At 40.6% G+C, this 24,155-nt stretch overlaps 1 protein-coding gene across 1 annotated transcript in view; it reads right to left on the bottom strand.

Moving 5' to 3' along the window:
- The window catches only part of CHAT (choline O-acetyltransferase), a 47,615-nt gene that overhangs the window by 3,658 nt on the left and 19,802 nt on the right, over nt 1–24,155 (bottom strand). The window contains exons 7-13 of the mRNA XM_005294017.4: nt 22,536–22,713; nt 12,476–12,645; nt 11,600–11,700; nt 10,810–10,938; nt 9,491–9,613; nt 7,027–7,168; nt 3,440–3,502 (exon numbers count right to left, since the gene is read on the bottom strand). Coding sequence (XP_005294074.2) covers nt 3,440–3,502; nt 7,027–7,168; nt 9,491–9,613; nt 10,810–10,938; nt 11,600–11,700; nt 12,476–12,645; nt 22,536–22,713 — 906 coding nt within the window. The remainder of the gene's footprint in view (nt 1–3,439; nt 3,503–7,026; nt 7,169–9,490; nt 9,614–10,809; nt 10,939–11,599; nt 11,701–12,475; nt 12,646–22,535; nt 22,714–24,155) is intronic.

The raw sequence follows: 24,155 nt of genomic DNA, 5'->3' as shown, positions 1-24,155 counted from the left end.
TAAATCTAACTTTTTCCTTCAGTTTATTCACCACAACTGCCAGCCATGGATGCTGTCAAAAACCCTTTTGGTACATATTCAAGTTCCTGGTGAATCAATTGGTGAATATGTAGACTTTATCTGGGACAGAAAGCTAGAGTTCGTCTCTGATGAAATCATTTGGGAAGGGCAGATCATTTAGATGTAGAACAAGAAAGTTCAAACGGCAATTAAAATAGAACCGATAGCTAAGACAAGATGCTCTAAAAGGGAAGGAGAAGAGTAAGAAGGCAGCAATTTGTTTTTTCTCTCAAGAAAAGAATTGTCCCAATATCTAAGATGAATGATGCAAGGGGCAGGGAGTAAATAACCTTGTCTGGCTCATGAAGGAGAACGCACCCTTTGGTCAATGGTCTGTACGCCCATCAGCACACATGGTTCAGAAACACTGGAGAAAGGATTGTGCAACATAACAGTGATTACCTTGGTTTTTCCTATCGAGGGAAATTGACTTGATGATCAAAGGACATATTTTGCTATTACACAAGATTTATAAGGCTCTTAACAATGACATTTTTGCAACATAGATCAATGCCATGTCTGAAGAGAGACCGAGACAGGCTAACGAAATAAACTGTGAGTCAACACGTAGGAAAAAATTGTGCTAAATTGAATTTTAGGGCTCCAAGTTTAAGATAGCAATGTTGCTGGTAAGCCCTAACTAGGGAAAATAAAATCACACTAAACTGCTGTTTGTGTTATGAGGTGGATGTTTTATTTTCTTCAGGGCTGGTACATTTCAGTCTGTAACATATACAGTTTAGTCAGATTGTGTAAATCTTCACTTGAATTTTCCCATAGTTTAAAGCACATCAGTTACATTATGTTTTTATGAGAATGAGGGAATGCCCAATTATCAAAACTAGGTGGAGTACTTTTACATCTAAAATTGAATTTCGTTGTCTCTTCAAGTGCATGCTAATATTAAGCTGTCCTCAAAAAAAGCAGGGAGGGGGGAGCTAATGAAATATTAAGGTTGAGATTTTAAATTTCTTGTAAGCTAGGAAAGCCAGAATTAAAGTTCCCAAAGCAATTTTAGCTCTGCCCCACGGGTTACACAAAGGTCTAATGTTTGTAACGTTTCATTAGACTGAAAATGAACTACTGCATATTTTTGGTAATTTTAGGGAAAGGAGTGTCCAGAGATCCCACTGAGATTGGGGCCCTTTTGTGCTAGGGACTGTGCATACTCACAGTGAGAAACAGTCCCTGTCCTGAAGAGCTTAAAATCTGCATAAACAAAGATTGACCCAGAATGTGATAAAAGAAGTGTTAATATTCCCTTTTTAGAGATGGAGAACTAAGGATCAGAAAAAAAAAAATCTGTGGCAGAACCAGGATCTGATCCCCCAATGTCCCAGTGCAGTGCCTTCACCACAAACGGTCATTCCTCATCCCTTTCTTCATTCCACAGTCCGAAGAATACCTCCTTTTACATGTCTTCCCCTTCACACTCTGCACATGCTTTGGGATAAGTACTAGTGGAGAATGCTTTTTTGTCTATTACTGCTATTTAAGCAGTAATCAGCAATGATTATGCCCAGCAGCTTACAGTGAATTTGTTAGGCATTGGACTAAGGCAAAACTAAAGGTGGTAAATTCTCCAACAAAACTAGTTATTAACAATTATTAACATCATGAGTGACTTGAGTAAGTTATTAGTATTGTAAGTCAGCACTTTGTCTTGACGCAGCAGGTTATGAAGTGTTACCAAGACTGAGCTGCTTCACATTTAATCAACAGAAAATGGGTTGTTTTACTAGTAAAGTGATTTCTTCACTGGGGGGCTCCCCTTGTTTTATTGTCGAGCACGTTCAATAATCTTTTAAAGGGAGTATCATACAATCATTCATTTGCTGTTAATAACCATGCAAGTTCTAGGTCAATGTTTCGAATACATTTCACTCTAAGGACCAGATTCTCAGCTGGAGTATATGAATGCAGCTCCATTGATGTCAATAAAAGTGTGCTCACTTATCTCAGTGGAGGACTGGGCTCTAAAGTCATAGCTGCTTCCCCCAAGGGGTAATATAAAAATACATCAGTAGCCAGCTTTAGAAAAGTAACCCCTGGTATAGTAGAGACCTTCTTGAACAAAAGCCTTGGATCTAAATCCCTGTAAACTCTGGGAGAGATGTGAATTTTGCAGTTGCCGTTCCATCCGTGTGTGTAGGTGTGTAGGTGTAGGGGGTAGGGCTACAGAAAGGCTTTGCTGATTGCTTTTATGCATGCTTGCTTCTGTTCCCTATGAGACCCTTTAACATTCACTCACCACATTATCTTAGAAGCTGGCTGGGGGTGTGATTCCCAGCTCGCGTAGACATACTTGCTCTCGGTCTCTTCAAGCTAGCACACTAAAAGTAGTAGGGTAACTATGGTAGCACAAGCAGCAGCATGAGTTAGCCATCCTGAGTACAAACCCATCTGGACCCTGTGGGTACATACCTGGGGTGGCTAGCCCAGGTTGCCGCTGCCCATCTAAGTGCAGCTTCACTACTATTTTTAGCTCGAAGAGAGCTACTGCGAGCATGTCTGTGTGACCTGGGAATCACATCTCTAGCTCAAATATAGATGTAGCCTTAGTGTGCCCCATTTCCTCACCCCACCGCCCCCTGCCTTTCCCCAGTTGTCAGCATGGTTATTGTTTATTGATGATCAAAAAGAGAAGTTACAAAAGCACATTACATATTGCTATCACTTGGTTTCCCTTGGTCTAAAGTTTTAAAAGTAAACAGACCTTTTCATGGAGTTTTTGGACACTAGAATAAATACTGTGCTGAATAAAGGAAATATAGGTAGGTGTCTCATTGTACTCTTGCATCTGCCTGCCTGTCCGTATCTACCTATTGCGTCTTGTTGTATACTTATATTGTAAGTTCTGTGGGACATGGAATGTCTTTTTGTTCTGTGTGCGTACGCTGCCTAGCACAATAGGTTCCAGGATTGGGACTCCTAGATGCTACTGCAATACAAATAATTAATAACAATGTTAATAATAAGTGTCACACAAATGCCCAGTGTCCATCTGGAGAGGTCATCTACACAAGGCCATCTTCTGTGACAACACTATATAAGAACTAACATATTTAGACAGGTTATGTCCAAGAGTGTTATGGCCAAAGGTTATTATGTAAGTTAACGAGCACTGTCTTATGCAGACATTTAACTTTGCAATATCAGCTTCTGGAAAGTGTTTCTTGAAGTGAGATCATAGAAGTTGGAGCCATATGGCTGTTTGGATGATAGGTCAGGTAGTCAACAAGATAGTGTGAGGCACTGTGGTCCTCCATATTCAGAGGCATCTAAAGTTTTTGAAGTTCATGTACTTAGTGATTATGTCTTCATGTTTTTGGTATAAAACTGACTGGTTTTCATCCAGGCAGAACAACATTTTACTCACCAAAATAGTATAATTAGTCTGTGCCGCGATTGCATCTTTAAATCGTTGCATCTTCTCAGATTCCTGTTGGTGGAATAGAAACATAACTATTACTGAAAATTTCTGCAGGAAATAACTTCTACTGGCAATGAGCCAACAACCAATAGTCAGTACACCCAAATGCCCCCGGTTACCCCAAAATTCCTACTTTGTTGTGGGCATTCTGAATGAATGGAAGGCCACTATGGTTCAAAGTTATGCTCATTGGTATTGCCTTATTTTTTTAGGATCAAATAGGTCATAGGACCTAATCTAAAGCCAATGGAAGTCATGGAGAGACTTTCAATTAACTTAATAGAGTTCGTATCAGGTCCATAGCCAACATAATGCCTAATATATTTTTAATCATACTCTTATCTGATTGGCAGCAGGTATCACTTAATAAATTAAAAGCAGAATGAACTGTGCCATTACATGTATTGTATTAGTGAACAGAACCAGTTTACTGAAACTAAAATCTGATCAGTAGAGATGAGATGAACTGGTGAAGAAAATTCTCAGTAACTGTACACAGGGTCAGTCAATGTAGGTCCCTGTGAGCAGTCAGTAAAGTTTGCAACAGATGAAGGTATGAGTAATTAAAATTTAAAAGGTACAATAATTGCATAGTTAAATCCAGCCTTACAAAACCATCATGGAAATTTACCAGACCAGGCACTAAATCTGTTGAGCGTCCTTTATCATGATGACAATGACAGTGATGTTAATGAAAAAAAGTATTGATATTTTACCAGCTGCTCAAGAAAATCATTCCCCTGAGTGAATGGGCAACTAGAATTTTCGAGGACTGCTTTAACTTTTGCAGTTACAGTTACTTCACATCTCTGGTTACAGAACTGTAAATTTTGTCTCCTGCCAAATAACAGACTTTAGGTCATGGGATCAATCTTAGGCAGAATTGCTACTGCATATCAAGCGAGATGTTTCAGATTAGGGAGATCCTGAAACAGCCAAAAGTTACTGGCTTCTTTTGTGTAGTTCTAAATGAACAGGGAAGCTTCAGCTTGCATGGACAATGAATGATCTTTTGAATAAAGAATTCATTTTAGAAGCAATCCAAGGGCATCATCAGAGACCCTCACAGCACAGAATCTGATATCTCTTCATGAGACTAGAGCCAGGCGCCGGGTCCTTTATGTAGATTACATTACAAAATGCAGTCTTTAAATCTGATTTACAGTTTCTCAAGCATTCTCTGCAGTGTCAGAGGTTCTTTCCTGTGAAGATGGTGTCTAGTGTATGATATATATCTCCTGTGTTAGATAATCAATCTGACTCAGACTCAATCTTTGGTGACTGTTCAAACTGTCATTTGAAAATCACTTTCTTTGGTATCAGAAGCAAAATATTTTCTGATTTGATTTGGACTAATGGCTACTAATAAAAAATACTTCAGAGAATTCAAGACTACTTAAATCAAAAGACATGTCTTTTAGTCCAACCAAAAAACACACCCCTTTTTCCTTCCATTGGTGGAGTGTAGGTCAGCTAAGGGAATCCTGTTTCTAATTCATTTTGTAACTATAGTATATATGGGTCTAGATTGGAAAGGAATGGTCATATCTGAACAAATGTTTGTGTTCCAAAAATTATGCGTGAAATAGCCACAGAGTAATTCAGATACCTGCACCTTTCCAAATGGATATTCTAACAAAATATGCATACTTTATAATCTCCAGGAAAACCATAATTCCATTGGGCAGAACTGCATGATGTTTACAAGATTCTTTAGATGGAATAATGACATCATTATCCTCCATATTTATTATTGCCAAGGGGTGAGATAAAGATTTGGAAGGTTGGAGCACACAAAATGAGGCACAGGCTGGCAGAGGTGGTTCTAGAGAAATGAGGACTGTGTGGTCACATGTGACATTCCCTTGCTCACTCACATGATGCAACACCATTAGGATATCACTGGTGGGTACACTGTCTCAGAGCTGAGGCAGTAAAGTACTGGGAGATGATGAAGCTTTGCAAGTGCTGGAGAAGCCAGATGGTTGAATCTGAGTGGACAAAGGTAGGGATAAGAGCCACCAGCAGTGGTTCAAAGGGGCAAGAGAACTTGGGGGTGGAAACTGATTGGGGCATCTATCTTCTACTAGAGGTTCTGAAAGAGTGAGAGCATGCACTGGTGTGGCGCCCAGGCACTGCGTGCTTTCCAGGGGCAGGCACTGATGCGCAGAGAAAGGACTGTTCTGGGGAAGTACCTCAGGGCTTGCCCGCTCTGGACAAACTTCATCTTCTTCCCAGGCAAGCTGCATTGTTGACAGTAGCACTGTATCACCAGAGAGGTTACCGGTAGGCAGAGGCCATTTTCAGCATGACAGTGAGTCCTGTGTAGGATGGGTTGGCCAGATTGGAGGAGAGCTCAGGCCAAAGTATAGTGATTACCATTAAAAAGTCATCATTTTCCTAGAGTTATCACACAGTTATGTCCTGTTCAGGAACCACCTCAGCCTTCATGTTGTCAGTGGATTTTTGACATGGAGTTTCTGAGAGCTCTGTTCAGCACAAGATGGGTTTTGAACTGGACGGCTTACAGAGGTGGAAGATGTGGTGGGGGAATGGAAACTGTCACCTCCTTATACAGTTCTCATGCAGCCTCTGAAATTTTGTACCCAGGTCTGTACTATACTAAGATTTCTTAAATCACCATGCCTCATTGCATTGCAATGTTTCTATTCAAGTTTTGATAGAAACTTGGAAGCAGCTACCCTGATTATCACATGCTAGAAGAGGCTCTGTACAAACATGTCCAAATTCTGGCAGAGTGACACATACAGGCACCCACCAGAAAATCTGTGCACAGCAGAGGTGGATGACTCCCGTACAAAACCTGCAGAGAGATGTACAGAGAGGCTTTCCTGCAGACTGCAAAGGGGAGAGCCTGGGACAAAACTTAGGGTAAGCCTGTTTGTGCATGTACACTCCCTGACCTGGCAATTGCATCTCGCCACACACCCACCCGCCAGTGCAAATTATTCATATTCCTGGTAGGCGGATGGAGTGTGTGCAGGAGGAATCTGCACATGAGGCAGCTGAAGAGTGCAGTTCCAGAAAGTGGCTATCAGTGCATTATGGAAAGCTGTTTCCTAAGCATGACCAAGACATAAACATCTAATCTCAGAAGTTTTAGCCTGACTGGGCATATTAGATAAACACTATATATGTTTGGCAGAAGCATGGCTATAGAAACAAACAAACCAACTAAAATCCAGTGTGCAGTATATGACCCTGAACTTTCAAGTTCAGTGTGAAATCCTCCAAAGAGCTGAATTTGGCTCTGCGGGTGTAAATTACAAAAGATTCTGTTAAGTAAGTTTAGAGACAGATTCTGTTTCTCATGGTGTAATTATCTGTATCATGCTTTTGGGTGCTCAAATAATAAAATGAATATTCATATTTAGCACGAAGGTCTGGTTCTCACAGAAATGAGTTTCTACCTGACTATAGTCTACGAGGTCTACATTTTTGTCTATAGGTAAGAGAAGCGTGATTTTTTTGGTTCTGTTTTAAATAAAAGCAAAAGAGAGAGATTAACGTACCAGTAGAGATGACTTGTCATCAATCATTGCTTTTACAAAAGCTAAAACTTCTGGGGTTGCAGACCTAATATTGTCGACTCTTCCCTCTTCAAATCGGCGTATGGAAGCACTTTCATAGGTAGGAACAAGTCTCCTGTGGCATCTGAGAGAATGAAATAGGAAAAGCAGAGAGTAATTGTTTCAGGGAATCATAACGGCAAAAAGAAAAATAGGCTCAGTACGTTTTATTTTTACAAGGTTGATTTTATTTTTGTGTAATATTTCATTTTAATGTTAATAGAATTATATAAGAAATTGCCAAAAGATGGATACTATGGCCCTTTCAATACAAAGAGCTGTGTACAGTTGAATATATTTTATTTATGGAGTGCTAGTAAAAAATTACTTGGTATGTAAAAACAAGGCTAATAAAACTAGAATTTACTGAAAGATCTCAAGGAGTGTTTTATTAGTGCCACATGATAAAATAATTGTGTGATTAATCATTTACGTACAAGATTGGAACATGTTTTATTTAAAACAAGAAAGAAATGCATTGCATGTTTTCTGTGTGTGTGTGTATGTCACAGAAAATTAAAAGAGGAAATGAATGCCATTTCAGATTTAGAGCCAAAGGTGAAAACCCAGATTACAAGCAGATTACATGGAAATTAGCATGTTACCATCTGTTTACAGTCCTTTGTCCCCTGCTTTTGCAACCAGTGAACTTACTGGTATCCCCACTGAAAATAACTTACAAATTACTTTGGCTTGTCTATACTACAGTTGAATCAGGGGCTGTCTTATAGCTCAGTTGTCCCCCAATCTATGCAGCAGAGTTGAAATTTGTATTATAGTTGGGACCCACCATGCTCTCATAACCAGGCTATAGACAGTCCTTTGTTGGCATTATTGGATTTCAGCTAACAAAGTGGGTGAAACAAGCTTGGCATCTGGTCACGTGAAAGACTATTTCAGGATGTAATATGATAAGTTTAGGGATTGTTGGTGTAATGGGTCTACTGTAAGAAACCCCACAAGTGGTCACTACCCTGGGACATTAAGTGTCCTGAGAGTCCATAAGAGAGCCTGTGACAATGGGAATGCCACGGAGATTAGTAGAGTAAAAAGAGCAACCAAGGTCAGCTCTTAGTGTCAAACCCTGGGATGCCCATTTTGCCTGGGGGAAGCCCAACAACAGCTGTCCAGGGGGAAATAAACAGTAACTACTACCTTGCAGTGGAGCTCCAACCCTATATGCTGCTGAGATCTCTTCAGAAGGTCTCTGTTGTTCCCTGTGGATGGGGAACTGAGGGCATTATGGCAGGTTGTGCAGTGTGCTTCAAGCTGCACCCCCTACCGGCAGATGCCATGCACAGATAGGTGCTTACTGTTTGTTGCTTTCCAACAGAGGTCTAGGGCTTCACTTTCCCTTGGCCACTTATGGAGGGGTGGGCAGCTCCTGCCACATTCTATGCCCATCCTCTCTGCTGCCCCCCGACACAGTGAAAATGGAGGGGAGGTTGTTTGGGACAGGGAGAGGAAGGGGTGGGAGAGAGGGCAGACAAAGTGAAACAGAGAGTGAGAGAGACAGAGAGTGAAAGGGGGACTGTGAGTGGTGGAGAGAAGGCAATAATGAATGTGGGGTATGGGATGAATGAGGAGAGAAGGAGTGGTAAAATAAGATGGAGAGGCGAGGGGATGGGAGGGGAATAGATTGTGCTCATGGGTTTTAACTATGACTCAATCAGTCATTGATTCCTTGCACAGAAAAATAAATTAGAAGTGATGTTGGTGTGCACTGCACAGAAACTCTGGGCCCAAACCCATATAGGAAGGGGAGTGGCACCTGGGTCTACTATTCCTGGCAGGGTCTGTATCATTTGTTTATGTATTAACAGCTGCAGCCTGCCTATGCCTATTTAGACAGGTTGTACTCTTTCCCCAGGACTTCCTTTATGCTAAAGAGTCTACTCAGTCATGTGCTTACTCATTTCAAGCTTTTGGGTGACTTGATTGTGACCTGTAATTACACACCATTATTAGAGAAGCCCAGGACTGAGTTTGTTTTCATTACATTTTATATGCTGAATCTGAGCTACAACTTGGATTATAATAGACAGACAAGAGGCTGTAACCATTCTCTGATTTATCTGCAAATGAGAATTTGCTTCCCTTCAGCTTTTTAAACTATAGGCCCTGTAACTTTGCAGTAACGGTGGATGTTTTGCTTACCTTTCTAACTGATTTAAAAGTTCCATTATAATTGTAAAACAAACATGTACCATATGAGAGGGTGCTATATGTCAGAACAAAGTGACTACTATTATGGGTTTCCATCCTGCTTTTTAAGGACCCCATCCAGCAGGTCTACCCCTTTATGCCAATGGAAGTTTGTCTGGGTGCAGAACTGAGCCCTTTGTTTTACTGATTAATTGTAAATCTGTGCTCACAATATATTAATCCCATGATTTGATAAACATACCTGTAAAATGCCAGCTGAAGTGCTACTTGAATGTAGGCATCGGGGCTAGTCTTTTGTTTCTTGATAAACTCTTTTCCATAGTTTTCAAATGTATAAACAATAAAATCTAGATTGTTTACTATCCTAGAAAACAAGCAGGGGCATTTGTTGTAGAGGAAAATGCAAGATTCCCATATAATGTGGTTTGCAAGCAATATTTAGAAAACATTTTTCCCATGTACTATTCACCACATATCTCAACTAGCACCTATTGGGTAGACGTTTTCAGTCTAATGTCTGGCACTTGGCAACCAGTAAATTGTTCTCAACTAGCAGTCTCTAATCATGCACTATTCAACATGCAACTTTAATCTTCAGCACTGCTTATGAGCTGTGACACTCATGTAGTTGTGCTCATTTGAGTTCAACACTTTTTTTCCCAGCGATTCTGCTCCTGAAGGTTAAACATGCTCTTCTTTGTTCTAGATTACATGTCAGTGAAGCACCTGTATTTAAATAATGAATAGATTAAAAGTCTAATGCAGGCCCTAATTTTATTATGAACTCCCATTTCAAAGAAATGTCACCTTTTGTTTATTTAGAAACAAAACCAATCTTTTTTTTTTTTTGGTATCTGGCCTGAGCTAATGCCTCTCATATTAGATCTTAGATTTTAAACACTTTGTTACCAGTGCTGCCTTACCTAATGGGATCACAATAGGCAAAGATTTAAAATTGGTCATGTGTACATTATGTTAATTTTCTGATGAAAATTAAACAATAAGCTTAAATATCTCTACAAAAAGTTTTGTCATTCAAAGTCACCGTGAAAAATTCTGTGCATATCCATTGTGATCTAGAAAATCCAGCTCCAAAGAACTGGCCTTTGTAGTAACAGTGTAGGTACAAGCAAATTAAATGCTTGAATTCAAATTGTCTATTCAAACCAGTTGTTTACAATTCCCCTAAATATATTTCCCCCACAGGCGTGGCTATGTCTGGGTCAGATCAAACCATATACCTGTACAAATAGAGGCCATTGTTCGCATTTTATGTAAATAATGAATGCTATATCAAAATTATTTCCAGTGGTATTTGTAGTTATCATTAGCTTCTCCTATATTTACATGAAAGGAATGTAATGATAGTGCAGTTCCTACTGCATTGTATTAACCGTACAGCCTTATAGGCCTGATCCTGTGATGCACTGAGCACCTTTTGTTTTCATGGGAGTTGAGGATATTCAGCACTGGGTGGGATCGAGCTGTATAATAAATTAGTTGTTTGTTAGGTGGCTCACAACTTGAAGCAGTTCAGAAAAGTCCAGGAATCTGCCGTACCTCTGAAGTTTTTCTGCTGATGATGCTAAGTGTCCCTGAATTTCTGGAGAGCATTTCCATCTCAATCTCCTTGGAGTAGGAAGTTCACTCACTGAATCAGCTCTGACTAATTTCTTAGAGCTTTCCTTCCTGTAAACATATCAGAGAAAATACATAAGGACATGGTAACAACCTATTTCTTACGAATGGTGTGATAGCCGTTTTCTTGGTAAATCATTAGTTCCTGACATGCTGGAGAAACCAGAGTAAGCTCTGATATTACAGATGTTCTGTTTTGCTGGGAAAAACACACAAATGCAATGGGCCTAATTTTAATGTCACTTAACACCAGTGTAAAGCAAGAGTAACTCCAAAGAGCCGATCAGTTTGAGTTGTCTTTAGACACATGATTTTTATTTGGGTCCATTTCCACTTGTTGGGGCAAAGCCAAGGGTGAAATTCCCACTGATATCAAGGATTTGGTCCGTTAAACAAAAGCGGAGGAAAATGAACGTCCTAAACTGTTTCAATGCTTTCTAATGTGCAAACTGCGATTCCAGTTATAAAGAACCATAATTAAGAGTGTGAAAGTTGTTCCGGGGGGGCGGGGGTGGGAAACGTGAAGTGGGGCTAAAGCCATAGGGGTGAATTTCACTCTGAAAGAGGATCCCAGTATGTTTAGAGCAGATACCGCATTTTTTGTTTTCAGGTACATTCATTTCTTTTAACACTTAAGAGGCCCAGTTAATGCATTCGAGTAAAAAAACACCTGGATGCTGTCCTGTTAAGTTAATAATGAAAGAGGACTCACATGTGCTTGAGCAAATGTTCGGTGCACTGTACCAGGACGATCCCATCGAAAGGGGAGTGTTCACACACAGTGCCACAGACTCCATCTCTTCCCACAACAAACTAGCAAGGGAAATGCCATCGCATAAATAATAAGCATAGGATAATGTACTGAATGCACTGTGCTTTGGATAGGAAAAAGCAAATATGCTGATGGCAGCAACATAGCAGGATGACATTGTTATTTCTCTGCTGTGTTATTTGCACATGTCTGGAACCTGCTACCTCCAGAGGTCCACTAGGACCAGAGTTGGGAGAGCTTGAGGTTAAAGTGAAAGACTTGAAAAGGAGAGGAAATATCAGCTGCTCTCATCCTTTTTCTTGTTCTAGATTTCCTAATTTAACCTTTTTTCTTTCTTTTAGTCTGGGGTAAAGACACTTCTGGAATGTAGATGAGATAGATCTCTTCTCAGCTGCAAGGGTAAAAGTAGCATTATGAATTCTGCAAGTGATTAAGTGTTAAAAAGGACACACTATACACTGCAACACTTCCTATTCCCCAAGTAGGTCTTGCTTCCCTTGTCTGCCGTCACTCATGGGCAGGAAGCCATTCTGGTCTCAGTGCCAGTGCTTCCCAGCCTCTTGCTTGACATGCTGCTATGACCCCCGCCCCTTCACTCTGCTGATTCCCCATCTGACTATCCTGCCTTTGCTCGTGGTCTATGTTTGATACTCCAAAGGAAATGAAAACCCTCTGTGATGTACGTGGCCTACTATGGAATGCAGATGGGTATCCATCCGGACCCCTGTGATGATCAGCCCTGACACATGAGACTTGAGTATGTCATTGTTAGTGTGTATCAGAGCAATTACATGTCCAAGTACAGTAAGATTTTACCTGCATGGGTTTGTCATACCAGCGATTGGCACCATTTTTATCATAGCCTCCCCCATGTAGAAGTTGCAAAGCCATATTTGTATTGTTGAGTTCCACCCCACTTGGGCCATCCAGACACACCAGGCATATACACCGTTCAATCATATCCAGGGAGTCTCGGTTAGTAGAGTCTATGGATAAAACATTGACACATTTACAACTGCATCTTATTATTTGCATTACAATAGCACCTAGAGGGCTCCATAGAAGGAGGTGGTGTGCAACTATAGACCATAATCCTGCAATGAGCTCCAGGCAGAAGGGCTCCTCTGTCCTGCAGAGCTCTGTTGCCATCAGAACTCATTGAAGGATCAGATGTATAGAGTAGGAGGACAATTCTTACTCCAAAGAATTCAGTCTTTTGTGTTAATTTTGCAATATAACTGTCTTTCTTTTACAGTAGTTCAATAGTATCAATCTCCAAAAATTACCCACCTTACCATAACTCATGGGGCAAAGTCAGGCCTTTGGTTTTCCTGAAGTAACCATGTAGGAACTCAGGTCCAATTTACTTCACCTTGGACTTTTTCATCACATCATATTTGGGCAGTAAAATGACATCTGTTAGCTTTATTCCTATCACATTGCTTTTCATAAGAAATATTTAGTCCTATATGGTGAGAATTTCCATTTTGGGCTTCTTCACTCCAAGTCTCATGTGTAGTAAAACTGGGCTTTTGCTTGACAAAAGTTCCAGGCGGGACATGTGCAACTAGATTTTATCAAAGCAGATGTGACCCCTGAGATGTGTCTTGACAAACATTCCATGATGAAATAACTGGATCTCTTCAGCGTCACCCCCTTTCTTTAAGTAGTTTTCACAGTAAAAATCCTTTTGGAACAAAGAAACATTTATTTGTTCTCTCATTTAGCCTGAAAATTCTCAACTTGGGAGCATTGAAGAGAATCTGCCTAGTCAGTAAACTCAAGTTTCTTGTAAAAAAACAAAACAAAAAGAGTCTCCAACTTTGCCAGCTTCATGTCAATAAAGAAGATAATTCTACAGTTGAGTGCTCAGCTGGTTTCAAATCACTATCTAGAGGACAGAGCACTGGACTGGCAAATGGGAGACTTGGGTTCTGGTCCCAAATCTGGCATGCTGGAGGACCTTAGGCAAGTCACAGGACTTCCTGTGCCTCAGTTTCCCCATCTATAAAATAGGGATAATGATACTTATCCCCTTTTGCAAACCACTTTGAGATCTACTGATAAAAATGACAGATAAGAGCTATGTATTATTATAATTTGAAAATGGAAAAATATGAAGTTATGGTTGTGAGGTTTGTTTCATGAACATTTTATTGTGTAATCCATGCTCCGCTTCTCCTCCATCCCTTTCTGTCTCTGACACACTTTGAACTAAATGCACTTATTTTGGTTTTCAGTCCATGCTTCTCTCCCCGATTCTGTCTCTGTCTCTGTATGTCTGTCTGTCTCTCTCTCACTCAAAGGTGATGTGCATAGGATTTTTTAACAGTTGGGCTTGCGCTCCTTTTTTCTTCTTGGTGATGGATAAAGGCATGAATGGTTTCTTTGCTTATTTTCTGTATGGGTTTTAACTCCAAAACGTTAGGAATGTAAAGTCTAGTCTTCCCTGGGAAGGCCAGTAGGAAGTGTCAGAAATGTTTATTGTTAGCTCTTAATCCCTTAATTGAAAAGATAAAAGTGTGGCATCTTTAACAAAGTCTGTGCTTGTATTCCAAGGTATATTAGTCAGTGATTGACATTAAATGGTTGTTCTCAAAGTCAAACAAAAAACAGTTTCATACACTGCCTTAAAATCTCTCTTCACAGCTTAGCTTCTGCTCTCTTGCTTCATGTGGGGGATGTTGTCATTTACACTATCTCTTCAGTCACCGTGCAGTGAAAAGGAGAAAGAAAATGCACAGAAAAGAAAAGGCTACATGGGAGATTGAAAAGAAAACAAACAGAAAAGGACATGTGAGAAAATGAAAGCGAAGAACTATTCTGGGAGTTTGGGTGAGGAGGTGCACTCCTCCACTAGCTCAATCTAAGGGGCAGCTCCAGCAAGAAATAGTTGGGATCCATTGGTTTAAAGTGATGAATAGGGCCAGGTTGTGAGCCCCTTGCTTGCTGCAGTGAACAGTTACAGGAGTAGTCTCACTGACCTCAGTTTACCCACAGGAGCAGACCTATTGTTCACCAGTACAAGTAAAGGGCTCATAGTCTGACTCATAGAATTCCTGTGTGGTCCTACACTTAGGCCTTGTTTTCACTTACCGGAGGGTCCGGCGGCAGGCAATCGATGTTCTGGGATCGATTTATCGCGTCTGGTTAAGACGCGATAAATCGATCCCGGATCGATCCCGGAAGTGCTCGCAGTCGGCGCCAGTACTCCAGCTCCATCGACGGGGGAGCCTTCCTGCCGCGTCTGGACCCGCGGTAAGTTTGGACTAAGGTACTTCGAATTCAGCTACGTTATTAACGTAGCTGAATTTGCGTACCTTAGTCCGAAGTGGGGGCTTAGTGGGGACCTGTAAATTAATAGATAAGATGAGCTTGAAGAACTCATTTATCTTTCTTAGATTACAAGCCGTGGCTTCTGTTAAATTTAATTGGTTCCCTTGCAGCATGCATGGTACGCCATAAATACAGAGTGCTTTGTTGCTGGGCATTGGCTTTAAAGCTACCACAGCGCTTTTTATAAGAGTAGGTCTTGTCCCAGTGTCCTTACCCGTGCAGCTCTTCTTTCACCAGTGCGTGCCATTTTGAGGTGTCCTGAGATGGCTATATTTCACTGGTGCTATGTGTGCATTATTGTTACATCCATTAGCATTCTTTAAGGTGGAAAATGCTATATAAATGATTAATGTTGTTATTTGTATACAGAATGCTCCTAATATTATGGAAACAAAAACTGGTTGCATAGTGAATTACAAAACTGTTGTCCATGTTTGCTTACTATTTGTTCAATGTTTTGCTTATGTTACCTCACAGGTTTATACATTTTATTACAGCTGCTGCCTACACACCAGCAACCCTCACTCTGACATATGGATTCAGGGCTGCGATAACCTCGGTTTTTAAAGTGAATAAAATGAGACTCCCATGCTAGAAATAGCAAAGCAATGGGAAAATGCCCTTACAAATGAACCAGAACATGTCCAGAGAACCAATCAGTCAAACACTGACAAGTTTATCATGTAAGCAGAAAATGAACTGAACAAGAACTCATGTACCTTGACTTGGGATGGGGAAAAAAATCTAGAAGGAATGAAAACAAGGGGCTAGCAGAGAACAAAAACTGCATGAACAATTTGTTCTTTTTACCCCCTTATCTAACATACAGAATTGCATTTAATATGGTAAATCAATCTTTCTAGAGGAACTATTTTTTAATAGGAAAAGAAGGGAAGGGAGTCATGGGCCTAATTTAGACACTGTAGGTGAGACTGCAACTCTAATGACTTTAGTAGATTTGCACTTGCTTACATCAGATCTGAATTTAGACCTCTGTATCTTAGCTTTGCAATATGAACTCACAATTAATGACTGTGTGTATAACAATGGTGACTGGTGTCCAAGTATGACACCCTATAGCTCCTTTGTACCCTCACCCTCTTAAATACCCATTTACCATTCCCATCATATCTGAATGCCTCACAATCTCTAATATGTTTATTCTCACAATACCCCTTTCCAGTGTAGAAAACCCATTCCTGCTGCTTCGCTCCCTTGCTCCCTGCACTGAAGAACTGCCACTGGCTGACACTTTCAGTCTGCCCCATCTCCCATTGTAGACCATCACCTGTGCCTAGATGAGTTTGTTGCCAACTATTGTGTTTTTATTGCAAGTTTTGCAATATGGTTAGGGTACTAGGCTAGGTCTTGGGAGACCTGGCTTCAATTCCCTGCTCCGTCACAGCCTTCCTCTGTGGCTTTGAGCAAGTCATTTAGCCTCTCTGTGCCTCAGTTCTCCATCTGTAGCAATGACTTACCATATCAGTAGCCCTTCCCTACTTCACAGGGGTGTTGTGAGGATAAATACATTAATGATTGTCATATTCTTTGAGATGCAAAGCTCTATCTAAGTGTTAGGTATTATTATACTATTAAAGCAACAGTTCCTGGAAACAGATGATTAGCTGAAAACTCTCAGCTTCATTTTAAAAAAAAGTTTCTGGCCTCATGGTTGCAGAGAAAAGCCTGAAAAAGTGGTATGAGTGTACTCTACAGGCTCAGTAACCAGAAGGCAAAGATTTTTTTTTTTAAACCTCATGCTTTTTAAGCCAATCTCATGACTTTTTTTGAGGTCTGACATGTTTTTTTGTTAATGTTTGGGATTGACGATACGGTTTTCTGTTATCTTCCAGAAAATGGGAATAATTACTTTTAAAATAACAAAATCAGGATAAGCTATACTAGCTCTTTCTGCAAATGTTTGAAGCAACTCAGCTGACTGGTTTGTCTTTCCTCTTTTGCTGAAATTCACTAATTCAGTAGCTATGATTTTTTTTATATCTAACTATTAATCTTTATGTCCCTTCAATTATTTTTTTCCCCGTGACATCAGTACAGCTATGGATCTCCATCCACTAGTGGCAATAAAATTGTAAGGGTCCAAAGTCAACCCCGCAAGCATATTTTAATGCTATTATATCTCAACATCTGCTTTGACTCACCTGGATGAAGGTAAAAGTAGCAAAGAGTCCTGTGGCACCTTATAGACTAATGGACATATTGGAGCTTGAGCTTTCGTGGGTGAATACCCACTTTGTCGGATGCATGCATGGATGCATGAAAACTCATGGTCCAATACGTCTGTTAGTCTATAAGGTGCCACAGGACTCTTTGCTGCTTTTACAGATCCAGACTAACACAGCTACCCCTCTGATACTGGATGAAGGTGTTTCCTGAAAGTCTAGCCAAACTCCAACAGCATGAGAGTGCCATGGCCATGTTGATATTTTATTTGTTTTTAGAACATTGAGATCTATGAGACCGACAGACTCAGATAATTGTATTGGGATAGAAAACTTTTCATGTCAAAGTTACTGGTATGAATGTAGCATGGGTTGATAGCTTGGGGATTTGAGAAAGTTATTGACGCATCTTATGCTGTCTCTGATCTGTTGACTTCAGTTTCCAGTGCTGTGAATCTGGTATCCTTTGTAAACACAAGACACACTTTTTTTTTCTTATTAGAAGCATACTCTGATCAAAGGATAAGCTATTTGCTATGAGAGGGGAGCAATAAGAGGGCATCAAATATGTACACTTATATCCCTTGCATACATGCAGAAGTAAAATGTGTATTTCCTTCTAGCACAGGCTCAAAATGTATGGCAAGTAGAAATTCAAGGAGCAGACCATTTGCAAAGCAGAATGAAAAATGGATTTAAAGGAACTTTGGAAAACAGAAAAAAAGTAGGAATGTTTTAAAGAAAATGTTCTCTTTCTACAAATTCATACAAAAATAGCCACCATTTTGTTGTATGCAAACTTGTACCCTCAAATGTTGTGATATTTTTATAAAAGCCTGAACAAAAGCCCACTGAAGCCAATGAGAATCTTTCTGTTGATTTCAATGGACCTCTTTCCTGGTATCTAGCCCAGAGAATTCTCTCAGAAATACACTGGCATTGGCACCTTGAGAGCAGGATTATCTAGCTCTGTAGACTCTCTCCTCAGGCCTTACGCTACCAGCACTCCCAGCTATCTTCGAGACACCCCTGACTTCCTGAGGAAACTACAATCCTTTGGTGATCTTCCAGAAAATACCATCCTGGCCACTATGGATGTAGAAGCCCTCTACACCAAAATTCCACACAAAGATGGACTACAAGCCATCAGGAATAGCATCCCCAATACCATCATGGCAAACATGGTGGCTGAACTTTGTGACTTTGTCCTCACCCACAACTATTTCAGGTTTGGGGACAATTTATACCTTCAAGTCAGTGGGACTGCTATGGGTACCCGCATTGCCCCTCAGTATGCCAACATTTTTATGGCTGACTTAGAACAACACTTCCTCAGCTCTCGTCCCCTTACGCCCCTACTCTACTTGCACTACATTGATGACATCTTCATCATCTGGACCGATGGGAATTCCACCAAGATTTTAATGATTTCCACCCTACCATCAACCTCAGCCTGGACCAGTCCACACAAGAGGTCCATTTCCTAGACACTACAGTGCTAATAAGCGATGGTCACATAAACACGACCCTATACCGGAAACCTACTGACCGCTATACTTACCTACATTCCTCCAGCTTTCATCCAGACCACATCACATGATCCATTGTCTACAGCCAAGCGCTAAGATACAACCGCATTTGCTCCGATCCCTCAGACAGAGACAAACACCTACAGAATCTCTATCAAGCATTCTTAAAACTGCAATACCCACCTGGTGAAGTGAAGAAACAGATTGACAGAGCCAGAAGGATACCGAGAAGTCACCTACTACAAGACAGGCCCAACAAAGAAAGTAACAGAACGCCACTAGCCGTCACCTACAGCCCTCAACTAAAACCTCTCCAGTGCATCATCAAGGATCTACAACCTATCCTGAAGGACAATCCCTCACTCTCACAGACCTTGGGAGACAGGCCAGTCCTTGCCTACAGACAGCTCCCCAACCTGAAGCAAATACTCACTAGCAACTACACAACACACAACAAAAACACCGCCCAGGAACCCTGCTACAAACCCCGGTGCCAAATCTGTCCAGATATCTATTCTGGAGATACCATCAGAGGACCTAACCACATCAGCCACACCATCTGGGGCTCATTCACCTGCACATCTACCAATGTGATATATGCCATCATGTGCCAGCAATGCCCCTCTGCCATGTACATTGGCCAAACCGGACAGTCTCTATGCAAAAGAATAAATGGACACAAATCTGACATCAGGCATCATAATATTCAAAAACCAGTAGGAGAACACTTCAATCTCTCTGGTCACTCAATAACAGACCTAAAAGTGGCAATTCTTCAACAAAAAAACTTCAAAAACAGACTCCAACATGAAGCTGCAGAACTGGAATTAATTTGCAAACTGGATACCATCAGATTAGGCCTGAATAAAGCCTGGGAGTGGTTGGGTCATTACAAAACCTAAACTTAATTTTTCCAATACTAATTTCTCCCTACTGTTACTCACACCTTCTTGTCAACTGTCTGTAATGGGCCACTCTCTTACCACTTCAAAAATTATTTTTCCTCCCTTGTTTCCTGCTGTTAATTGATTTATCTCATTAGACTGACCTCACACTTTGTAAAGCAACCCCCATCCTTTCATGTATTTATACCTCCTCCTGTATTTTTCACTTCATGCATCCGATGAAGTGGGTTCTAGCCCATGAAAGCTTATGCCCAAATAAATTTGTTAGTCTCTAAGGTGCCACAAGAATTCCTTGTTGTTTTTGCTGATATAGACTAACATGGCTACCACTCTGAAACCTGTGTTTACATAGTGATTATTTACAAACCACATCAAGAGAAATGTTGCTTGCTGCTCAGGAACTTGTAGGAATGGAGCTCAGAGAGTGAAAGGGTGTTGCAAACACAAGACTCAACAATGAAAGCAACTGAATACTTAGCCAAAAGTATTGAGCCGACTTGAAAGGAAAATCAGAATATCCAAGTATCGAATCAGAGCCAAGAACATTAGCTCTTTGGGCATTCCAACAAGCTGGCACATTGCCAACCCAGTAGAATTTGCAGAAGATGACATTCCTAAGCACAAGTAATTTTAGTGCAGGACAATGGTATCAGATTGGCACTTCCTTGATACAGATATTCTCTATCCACAGAATAGATACCACTGCTGTAACAGAGGGTAGGCTGCAGTGAGCTGCAGAGTCAGCCCTCTTACAAAGGCAATGTTCTGGGGATCCTGAGTGGATGAAAACACAATGAGCCAGACCCTTAGCTGATTAAAATTGGCTTAACTTCCTTTGAAGTCAATGGAGTTACACTGATCACACCAGTTGACGATCAGGTTGAATAAGAAGAAAACACTATAAGAAATGAGCCCAATAATTCTTCAATAAGGTTGATTCTAAGAAAGATAGAGAATTTTCCAATCTATACTTAACACTGTAATTTATAGATAGAAGGTCTCCAGAAACTCATCATTTCTATACTATGCATTCTTATAGAAAAGTTAATGCTTAAATTCCATTTTTCTTGTTTAGTTGTAATGAGGGTTGAGGGTGGGTGGATTGTGTGAAAAGCCATTATCAGTAATCTGCAAGGGAAATGGGTATCCTCCTCTGGGGAAAAAGAAGAACAGGAGGACTTGTGGCACCTTAGAGACTAACAAATTTATTAGAGCATAAGCTTTCGTGGACTACAGCCCACTTCTTCGGATGCATATAGAATGGAACATATATTGAGGAGATATATATACACACATACAGAGAGCATAAACAGGGTGTCTTACCACCTCTGAGAGGCCAATTAATTAAGAGAAAAAAAAAAACTTTTGAAGTGATAATCAAGCTAGCCTAGTACAGACAGACAGTTAGATAACAAGTGTGAGAATACTAACAAGGGGAGACAGATTCAATGTCTGTAATGGCTCAGCCATTCCCAGTCCTTATTCAAACCGGAGTTGATTGTGTCTAGTTTGCATATCAATTCTAGCTCAGCAGTTTCTCGTTGGAGTCTGTTTTTGAAGTTTTTCTGTTGTAATATAGCCACCCGCAGGTCTGTCACTGAATGACCAGACAGGTTAAAGTGTTCTCCCACTGGTTTTTGAGTATTTTGATTCCTGATGTCAGATTTGTGTCCATTAATTATACCATCAGGGGCTCGTTCACCTGCACATCTACCAATGTGATATATGCCATCATGTGCCAGCAATGCCCCTCTGCCATGTACATTGGCCAAACCGGACAGTCTCTACGCAAAAGAATTAATGGACACAAATCTGACATCAGGAATCAAAATACTCAAAAACCAGTGGGAGAACACTTTAACCTGTCTGGTCATTCAGTGACAGACCTGCGGGTGGCTATATTACAACAGAAAAACTTCAAAAACAGACTCCAACGAGAAACTGCTGAGCTAGAATTGATATGCAAACTAGACACAATCAACTCCGGTTTGAATAAGGACTGGGAATGGCTGAGCCATTACAGACATTGAATCTGTCTCCCCTTGTTAGTATTCTCACACTTGTTATCTAACTGTCTGTCTGTACTAGGCTAGCTTGATTATCACTTCAAAAGTTTTTTTTTCCTCTTAATTAATTGGCCTCTCAGAGATGGTAAGACAACTCCCACCTGTTTATGCTCTCTGTATGTGTGTATATATATCTCCTCAATATATGTTCCATTCTATATGCATCCGAAGAAGTGGGCTGTAGTCCACGAAAGCTTATGCTCTAATAAATTTGTTAGTCTCTAAGGTGCCACAAGTCCTCCTGTTCTTCTTTTTGCGGATACAGACTAACACGGCTGCTACTCTGAAACTCCTCTGGGGAAATATTTTGAAATGACAACCTGTTTGGTAAACTCTGGTGCATTTCTAAAGCACAAATACTATTCTTCCTAATATCTCTGAGCCAGAGATAAAGGGATGATTTAGCATTTTTCAGAGAGAAAGATAAATAGGAAAATTTCTCTTACCTTGCTTCAGTTTGAACATGGTGCAAAACATAAAGTGCTAGACTATCCAACACTTTCTAAAGCCTATGGATGCATTGTACTCATTATCACAGTTTGACCATGAAGAAATAGACAAATCACAAACTTTGATGGCATGTTCAGAATTTATCAGAGGAAAGACAAAGCGTGGGATGAAATCTAGCTACATGGTATTGCCCCTGGAGTTACACAGCTGGCTCAAAATCATACTTTCGGTTCCTCTGTGTGATGATACATCTGAATGCTTACAAGAATTGAACTTCCTCATGCTAGAGGAATTCAACAATAGGTCTGATATTTTAGCCATCTATTTGCTTTAAGGATCACCTCCCATCAAGGACCAGTGATGATGATGAGGATGAAGACGAGAAGGTTGGGGTTGCCGCTGCTAACCTTTCATGAGGATTGTCCTGGCCTCTGCCCACTCAGTTCTTCCATCAGATGTCAGTAAACCAATTGGAGGCAGCCTCTCTTCTTCGTTCTCTGCCATTTTGACTATCTTTCTTAACTGAGTGAACAGATCCCCTTCGCTGAGACGGCGGAAATTAATAACAACATCCAAAACAAAGAACTGCAGGGAAATGATAAAAGTCAGAAGGATCACAGGCAGATTATACTAAACTCTGTAAGAAAACATCTCGCTCAGTGTGGGATTGCCTGGAGGTGCTGCAGCTCTGCACAGTGAGAATTACATGGCTGAGGGAAGTGGTCTGCTAACATGCTGGGGCCTGATACTGTGCTCTCACCTATGTTTGGGTTTGATACCAGTGTAACTCCACTGACTTCAGTTGAGTGGCTCCTGATTTACACTGGAGTGAGAGCAGAATAAGAACATAAGAACAAAGAATGGCCATACTGGGTCAAACCAAAGGTCCATCCAGCCCAGTATCCTGTCTACCGACAGTGGCCAATGCCAGGTGTCCCAGAGGGAGTGAACCTAACAGGTAATGATCAAGGGATCTCTCTCCTGCCATCCATCTCCACTCTCAGACAAACAGAGGCTAGGGACACCATTCCTTACCCATCCTGGCTAATAGCCATTAATGGACTTAACCTCCATGAATTTATCCAGTTCTCTTTTAAATCCTGTTATAATTCTAGCCTTCACAACCTCCTCAGGCAAGGAGTTCCATAGGTTAAAGTGCTGTGTGAAGAAGAACTTCCTTTTATTCATTTTAAACCTGCTGCCCATTAATTTCATTTGGTGGCCCCTAGTTCTTATATTATGGGAACAAGTAAATAACTTTTCCTTATTCACTTTCTCCACACGACTCATGATTGTATATACCTCTATCATATCCCCCCCTTAGTCTCCTCTTTTCCAAGCTGAAAAGTCCTAGCCTCTTTAATCTCTCCTCATATGGGACCCGTTCCAAACCCCTAATCATTTTAGTTGTCCTTCTCTGAACCGTTTCTAATGCCAGTATATCTTTTTTGAAATGAGGAGACCACATCTGTATGCAGTATTCAAGATGTGGGTGTACCATGGATTTATATAAGGGCAATAAGATATTCTCTGTCTTATTCTCTATCCCTTTTTTAATGATTCCTAACATCCTGTTTGCTTTTTTGACTGCCGCTGCACACTGTGTGGACGTTTTCAGAGAACTATCCACGATGACTCCAAGATCTCTTTCCTGATTAGTTGTAGCCTAATTAGCCCCCCATCATATTGTATGTATAGTTGGGGTTATTTTTTCCAATGTGCATTACTTTACATTTATCCACATTAAATTTCATTTGCCATTTTGTTGCCCAATCACTTAGTTTTGTGAGATCTTTTTGAAGTTCTTCACAGTCTGGCTTACATTGTTTGAATAAGATTAAAAACACCTGAGCAATTAAAACTAGGAAGCATGTTAATAATTTCCATAGTCCCAGCTCTTTTAAAAATAGCATAGGGATATACAATACTGTTACGTGGGGAACCCACAGAGCTTTTTATAACCCATTTATTATGTGCTAAGTTACGCTGCTTGCTCTCTAAAGTTTTGCCAGCATTCAAAAGCTGAC

The sequence above is a fragment of the Chrysemys picta genome, chromosome 7 (assembly GCF_011386835.1).
Source record: "Chrysemys picta bellii isolate R12L10 chromosome 7, ASM1138683v2, whole genome shotgun sequence".
Lineage (NCBI taxonomy): Eukaryota > Metazoa > Chordata > Testudines > Emydidae > Chrysemys > Chrysemys picta.
This window is presented reverse-complemented; position numbering and strand designations above follow the sequence as displayed.